Source organism: Gracilinanus agilis, chromosome 2 (assembly GCF_016433145.1).
Source record: "Gracilinanus agilis isolate LMUSP501 chromosome 2, AgileGrace, whole genome shotgun sequence".
Lineage (NCBI taxonomy): Eukaryota > Metazoa > Chordata > Mammalia > Didelphimorphia > Didelphidae > Gracilinanus > Gracilinanus agilis.
Genome location: NC_058131.1, coordinates 27473028 through 27481427, shown reverse-complemented (window position 1 = coordinate 27481427; position 8400 = coordinate 27473028). Strand labels below are relative to the sequence as shown.

Sequence of the window (8400 nt, the reverse complement as noted above, 5' to 3'; positions counted from 1 at the left end):
GTTCTTCATATATTTGCCCATTTGTTATAGATATATATATATATATATGTGCCCATTTGTTCTTTATATATATATATTGAACAAATGGGCAAATATTCCCTCCCCACTACTCTACACTACCTCAGCTTCTGGATAGAGTAAGTTCATTTAGCTAAGTCCTTATCAACCATCAATCCCATCAAGTTCATGTCCAAAGGCAATATTACAATGGAATGAGTTCTTATCTCAGCTATACCTGAGCTGGAGTATACATGGTTTTTCCTTGCTCCTCTAACTATCAATGTTATGCTAGAATAGAAGTCTCTTGTCTTTTTTTCACAAGCAGCTATTACTTTTTTTCCAAATAAAAAGCATATTTTTCATTTATTATATATATGTTAAACACTTTGCAAACCTTAAAGCACTATATAAATGCCATCTGGCCATTTTCTTTACTTCTTACCTCCTAACTTTCCCCACTGAAGAAAGAAGAAAAATAAAACTTGTAACAAAAAGACAGTCAAAGAAAACAAATTCCCACAATGGCCACATCCAGAAATGTATCTTGTTGGGTATCTTGAGTTCATTAACTCTGATCAACAGCACTTTAATAGATTGATGTGGCTGGCACAAATTAAAGGACACCAACCTTCTCTCCTTTCTCTCCATTTTGATCCTTTCTCAAGATCAGATGCACCTAAATTTCCTCCCTTCAATCATTTGGCATTTCTTCAGTTCTTTGCTCTTCCCTTTTCCCCAAACTTCTACCTCCCACACCCAGATCTCCTCCTTGCCTTCTTTATGTGAGGAGATTGAGAAGGAGCTAAAATATCCAGACCTTTTTTTACCATTAGCTACTATCAAGCCACCTTTTTTCCCATCTTGCATTGAACAATTAGTCTTATTAAACTCTAATGCAAGACAAAAAGTTTAACTTGTTTAAATTTCATCTCATTAAGTTGATCCGTCACTACAGCCTTTAAAAAGCCTTTTGGATTTCTAATCCAAAGTGTATTCATGGTTGACCCTAGCTAGTTTCAGATCATCTACACAGATTTTAAGCAGGCATTCAGATAAAAGTGTAGACTTTCATCCAAGACAGTAAGGACATTTTTACACTATAAATATACTCCTAACACATCTTTGCCACCCCTCTCCCATGGCTTTTGCCATCTTCTCCACCACACCTCTTACTGAACCTTAACTTGTGCCCAGTCGTCTGGCAGGCACTGATTGAAAATGTGCCCAGGTTGTCTGCCCTTTGACAGGCTCTGTACATTACAGCCCAGACTTCTAAATTGTAGGGATAGCATTTAAGTAGAGGGTGGATGGGTGGAAGGAGAGACATTGGGCTCATGGACATGCACATAGATACACACACACTCATTCTCATCTAACCTTTCTGCCTCTCTCCCATCCCATTATTCAGGGCAACATAGATATGAGTTTTATTTCACTGCTGTGCGCACAAGCAACTCTCTCTTGAACTTCACTATGGTCTCCTTTATTGATGATGTTCACTTGTGCACCTATCACAAACTGAACCAGACAGATTGGATGTCCAGTGTCCTATGTGCCAACTTCAGTGAGAAGATGCAAACTGTGTTGCTTAATCATGAAGAAAACTTCCATAGACTGATCCATTATTTAGAACAAAATGACACCAAGAATGAAAGTAAGTCATGCAAACGTATTAGTGTACAATGTTCCTCTGGTTCTGCTCACTTTCATTTTGCCTCAGTTCATATCAGTCTTCCCATGTTTTTCTGAAACCATTCTGCTCATCATTTCTTATTTTTTAAAACCCTTATCTTCTTAGTATCAGTTCTAATACAGAAGAGTGGAAAGGGCTAGGCAATCAGGGTGAAGTGACCTGTCCAGGGTCACAGAGTTAGGAAGTGTCTGAAGCCAGATTTAAATCAGGTCCTCCCTACTCCAGAACTGGTGCTCTATCCACTGTGCTGCCTAGCTGCCCCTGCTCATCATTTCTTACAACACAATAGTACTTAATTAAAACCATAAATCACAACTTGTTTAGTCATTTCCCAATTGATGGACATCCCTCAATTTCCCTTTCTAATGTGTAAATAGAATTTTGTATCCCTGGACTTCATCTCCCAGAATCCCTTTCCCTTCATCCCCCCATTGTGTCCTTAGGCTTTGAAGATAAGTTTGTGTATCTCTGCCCTCTCTCTCTCTTCTCTTCCTGACGTGGCTTTGGTGGAGCGGTTCTTTTAAACAGGCAAGGAAAGCTTGGACACATGGTTTTATTTTGCTAGATAATTACCTTTTATTCCTTTACTTCAGGTGATTATTAATAAATCTTATAAAATATAATATTTGGAGTATTGGATATTAGTTTTTAATCTTACACTATTACACCACAAAAATAGCTATAGATAGCTAAAAATTTAGTCTCAAAGGCATGACCAAATTTGAGCAGAGCATGAACAGCTTTCCCACTTCTAATTCAATTAGGGAAAGATGTTCACAATTCAGAAGGAGATCATCAGGATTAGCATCTTGTTAACCCTAACACCACATCATCTGTGGTTATGTTTTACAACTGCACCGAGACAGAAAGCAATCAATTCAATCCATTCTCCCCTCCTTTGAATACTTATGAATTTTAAGATAATACAAAAGGGAAAGATCTTGAAATATATATATATATATATGAAAAGCTGAGTTGTATCTAAATTCTACTCTTCCTTATATTTTGTCAGCTCTCCATTCTAATTTGGTCATGATTTTAGACTAAGAGTATCAAGTTCTCTCATGGATTTCAAAACAATCCCACACGATATGCAGATCAACCCCAAAGTTGACGAAAGGAACCTCTTTAAAGAACCCACAAGAGATGGTTCCTCTCTCAATTTCCCCAATTTCCCCAGCTTCTCTCACACCCCTTCCCCACACTTTGAAATCCCAGAGAAGACTATATTTCTCTCTATCTCCATAGAAAGCCACACACTGCAACTCTATGCAGACTGTGAACTGGAAGATGACATCCAGGTGGATAGCCATGTACATTTAGCATGGGATGGTGAAGACTTGTTCCGGAGAGATGAACAGCAAGGATACTGGATTTTCCTGAAGCCAATGGGCTACGTTTTAAAACCTGCTGTGGAAAGTCCCTTCTGGGAAAGTGTGAGAAGAGACTATGTGCAGAAATATTGTTTTGATATAATGAGGAAAATTCTCAGATATTCAAGGATCCATAAGAATGGTGAGTCCCATTTCTTCCCTATATCCTCCCAGGAAAACCAGATCACCTCCATCTTTCTGCTGTGTAGTATAGCTGGAGATATGGAATCAGGAGGCAGAAAACCTAGCAGGTAGTACAACCTCTGGCTCCCATTGAGATTTAGAGTCAAGAAGACCCAGGTTCAAATACCTCAATGATCTGAATCATTGTCTAACTAAATCTATGATTCTATAAATATGACCTCGGTGACTCGGAGTAAGTCCTTAATATCTCTGATTTAGTTTCTTCATCTGCAAAATCAAGGGGTCAAAGTAGGTGGTCTCTAAGGTCCCCTCTAGCTCTAAATATTGAACTATATGAACCCATTCGTGAAAGCCCACCCTGCTAAAAACTCTCTTCTAGAACTTCCCACAAGGTCATCCCTTAGTAACTTCCAAATGGCCTGGAAGCCAGCCTCTTTCTCTTGACCTACCATCAAGCATGACCCATTTCTTATATCTTGAGTCCATCATGTAATGGATCCATCTTCCTCTACAATCAGATGTTTATTTGATCCATCACTTATTACAGTTTTTCTTTGGGAAATCGTGACAAAGAGCTTTATATTTAGTGATTATTTAAATGAAATGTTTTTTTAACATTTAATAATGTTTATTTTTTAGAAAAGTTAACATGGTTACATGATTCATGCTCTTCCCATAGCCGATGATGAAATGCTTTTTCAAGAGAATGTATTCAAAAAATAATAAACACGTGTAAGACAATTATTCCATCTATATAAAGTACCTGCAAAAATAAAAAAAATAAAGTATCTACAGTGGAAAGAGCACATGTACTGAAGGGAGAGGAGCTGGTCTGATAATTGTTACTAGGTGAGCTTGAACTCACTTTGCTCAATTATAAAATCATAGGGTTGGATAAGATGATCTCTCAGGTCTTTCCAATTCTGAATCTATTTTCCAATGGCCCTATTGAATGGAATGGATCCCAAGCAGCAACTTTTCTGGAGTCCATTGCCTGTGGGTTAGAAACCAGTGATTTAAGGGGATGATAATCTGGTTGGTTCTGCCAAGGAGGAGAATCTTTGAATTAAGACTATGGGTTAGACTGGGGTATCTGTAGTGTGAGAATCTTCAAAAAAAAGTTCAGAAAGGCTATTCATTAAACCACTTATGATGAATTCACTGGACTACCGAAAATTATGAAGATGAATCTAAATCATCATGGAGCAGGTTCAGTCTTCACTTGTGGAATGAATGTTCATACTGCTAGAATCATGTATCTGTGAGGGTACTGAAACACTGAAGAAGAGCTGATTGTCATATCAAATGCTTATCGCCACTTATTGTTGGTTTAGACATCTTCTGAGAAAAAGAAAGAAAAGTTGATAGGAACCTCAAAGGCCACTTCATGCCTGAAAAATACAATCCTTCCTTCTAGAACAAGAGTTCTTATGTCATAGATCTCTTTAGCACCTGGCAAAGCCTGTGAACCACTTCACAGAATAATCATTTAAATAATTGAAGGAAATGCTATATTTCTCCTAGAGGTGAGTGAAAATGGATTTTTTCTTATCAAACTTGATAGATCCTTGAGGATCTCTGGTCCCAGGTTAAGAACTGATGCTCTAAAATATTTTGGAAAGTGACCATCTAGTTTTTGCCTTTGGATTCACATTGAAGGAGAACTCCATTTGTCTATAATGCATAATCAGGGACAATGGATGTTACTTGTATTTCTACTGATCATAGTGCCTTGGACACTGAGAGAGAGGTACACAATATTGCCATGATCCTTAAGGTACATATGACCGCTAGATACAAGCAAGGGATTAGAGCAGAGGGCTGACCAATAAGGAAACAAGGAAATAAGAGAGCATAAGGACAAAGGGAAATAGCAGATACTAAAGGACTCTGGATGAGATGGCTTCTCTTTTGCATTCTTCCCTCAGTGCCTCCTCAAGTGACTGTGTCTCGTCATGATGACCTGGGTGGCACCATTACCCTCTTCTGTACAGCCACAGGCTTCTATCCCCAGTCCATCCTGCTCGGCTGGAAGAAAGGTTATGAGCATGCTATATGGGGGAAAGAGAGCTCCAGTGGCATCCTGCCCAATGCCGATGGCACCTTCTACCTCCAAGTAACACTAGAGCTCCTTCCAGGGGACCCAGGGATTGGTTACACTTGCGTGGTGGAGCATACAGAACTAAAATCACCAGCTGTATATCCTGGTGAGTGATTTAGTTGAGTTGGTTGGATCTAAACGTAGGAGGCCAAGCCACAAGATTTGGGTGCCCAATCCCCCATCTGCCCCTGACTCAAAAAGAGCCCAGGGGAAGGGTTCCCACCTGAATGATTTCTCCTATTGCCTCTGCCTCACCCAGCCCCATTGACTTGTTGACCTTTCACCCTACAGTCGCGGGAAAGTCTACAAAAAAGGCCTGGCCTATGGCACTGGCCATCATGCTAAGTGTCATCCTAGTGGTGAGCTGTTCTTTAGCCTTTGTCACATGGAAGAAAAAGACAGGTATGTATGTGGGGAGAGAGGGTGGAAAGGGAAGACCACAAAGGGGCAAGGCAAGCGCCTATTCCAGGGTTGATGTTTATAATTGTGCACTTTGTAAAAAAGAATTATGGTGTCCCAGAAACTCGGAAATTGGAGAAGTCCTTCTAGTCCAAACCATTTAAGAACGCAGAATTCCTCTCTACAACATCCCTGGTGAGCGCTCAACTAACCTGTGTGTGAGAACCTCCAGTGATGAGGAGCTCACTCTCTCCTGAATCAATCTATTCTACTTTGGCACAGCTATTGCAGGGTTCCTTTTGTTGATCCAAAATTTGCCTTTGGGCAAATTCTACCAATTGCAACTGGTCTCATCTTCTGGGATTAGGTAGAACAACTTGAATTCCTCTTTAAGAGAACAGCCATGCAAATACTAAAGACACATGAGCATGTTCCCAGGTCCTTCAACCTTTGCTCCTATGAGAAAAATTTCTTTTAATATAAATATGTAATATAATTTTAATATAAATATCAAATAATTCTCTTCTCATCCTGGTAACACTTCTGGAGAAACTCTGGCTTAGAATTATCCTCCCCAAAAATTTGTTGACAAAAATGAGATTCAGAATAGAATTTCTACATTCTGTTTCCTCCACCTTTTGAAGGAGAAAATCATCAGTTAGGGAAGTTGAGAAATACTTCATTGCTCTTTTTGTTTTAAGGGTGAGCTCCTGCGGATGTCTAGATAATTCAAGTCCTCAATCTTTATAATAGCATGCCTCTGGGTCAGGCTGGTAATCTGTTTCCCAGACTCCTTTTCCATTTCCCTTTCTGTCCAGGTGCTCTGTAGCATATTACAAAATTGCTGATGTTCCTACCACTATTTATCTTTACACAAATCCTATCCATAATTCACTGTTTTATTGCCTAGTTTTCTTCACAAAGAGTGTTTCACTATAACATTATTCTACCCAGTCACTCTTTTTGACATTTTTAACAGAACTGACCCTTCCACTGTGAGTCAATGTAGTACAGTAGATACAGAAATAATGTCAGAGTCAGGAAGATGTGGGTTCTGGTTCTGCCTTTGACACATCTTGGCTATGTGACTCTGGGCAAGACAATGAACCTCTCTGGGCTCTGGGTACCTCTAGAACTTGGAATCGCTCAACACATACCAACCTGCAATGGTAAGGGGAGTTCCTCTGCTGAGAGGTACCTATGGCAGTGGAATCACAGGTCTAGTCCCTAGACACATGTTGGCAAACCTACGGCACTAATGCTGGAGGAGGTTTCTCCCTCCCCCTCTCCATCGCACCTGAGGACATTTCTCACATCACCTGCCTCTCTGCCCAGCAGTCCAATGGGAGCACTTCCTCCCTTCCCTGTCTGGGGCAAGGGGGCAGCTCACATGCAGCGTGAAGGTACAATTTGAGCACTTTGTTTCTAAAAGGTTCACCATCACTGCCCTAGACCAACCAATAACCTATTCTCTGTCATAACTATATTCCTATTCACAGGTCTCATCCCACCAAGTTTCAGTAATAACTATGGTACCTTTGATATCTCTCCAGCTCTTGCCTGGGCACCTGCATAATCTTGTTTGGTGACAGATCTCCATGGCTAACCTGGCTCAGATCTACCAGCCTGCTGCTCTTCAGCCATCTTCACATCTTACCTGTGCACCCTCTTTCCCTATCCCTTGACCCATTTTTCCATGTCTAGCTCTGGGAATGATAATTAAAGCAATGCTATCATTTCTGTAAAGGACAAATGTCAATCATTTGCCCTATTGGCCAATTTGGTGGCTTCCCTATGACTTCCCAGTCCAAAATAGCCCTCCTTGGCCACTATTCCCCATACACATTGTCTTCCCCATATGAATATAAACTCCTTGAGGGCAAGGAGAGTTTTGTTTTCATAATTACATGCCCGGTACTTGGCATATAGTAAAGCTTTAATAAATGCTCCATCCTTCATTCTTCTATTCATTTATTACATAAAGGTGAATAACATAAGACAAAGTAAGAAAGGTAAGTTAGAGACATTTTTGTTTGTTTGTTTGTTTTTAATAATCCTTACCTCCTATCTTATAATCTATACTAAGCATTGGTTCCAAGGCAGAAAGTGGTAAGAACTAGGCAATTAGGGTTAAGTGACTTTCCCAGGGTCACACAGTTAGGAAGTATCTGAGGCCAGATTTGAACCCAGGTTAAAGACATCTTGAAAAAAGTCTTGAAGGTCAGGATCAGGAGTTTATATTTAAATTGACAGACAATTGAGAGCCACTTTTTTTTTAGCAAAGGAGTAAGTGACATGATCAGAGCATTGTGTAAGGAAGATTACTCAGACAATTAAGGATGTTAAGGATGCGTTAAGTAGGGGATAGATTATAGAAAGAAAGATGACTAGAAACCTTTTCCAACCAGGCAAGAGGTGGGGGCCTAAAGGAGACAAATCAACATGAGGATTGAGAGGACAGAATAGATGAAAAAGCTACTGTGGAAGTAGAATTCAGAGGATTTTCCAGCTGATTTGGGTGAATGGAATGATGGGTGGAAATGTTCATAGTTAGCTGTTGTTCTTGCTTAATCTTTTAATCATGTCCAATTCTTTGTGACCCTACTTGGGGTTTTCTTGGCAAAGATACTGGAGTGGTTTGCCATTTCTTTCTCCAGCTCCATTTCCAGATGCTATGAATAAAAAGTTGT

The 8400-nt window shown here is 39.9% G+C and overlaps 1 protein-coding gene across 1 annotated transcript; it reads left to right on the top strand.

The window, feature by feature from the left end:
• The first annotated feature begins 1473 nt into the window (after positions 1 to 1473).
• On the top strand, positions 1474 to 7286 carry LOC123233107 (major histocompatibility complex class I-related gene protein-like). The gene is made up of 5 exons (XM_044659275.1): positions 1474 to 1654; positions 2942 to 3208; positions 5139 to 5417; positions 5603 to 5713; positions 7210 to 7286. Exons 1-5 carry the CDS (start codon positions 1474 to 1476, stop codon positions 7284 to 7286), a joined length of 915 nt encoding a protein of 304 aa, XP_044515210.1.
• The last annotated feature ends 1114 nt before the right edge of the window (positions 7287 to 8400 follow it).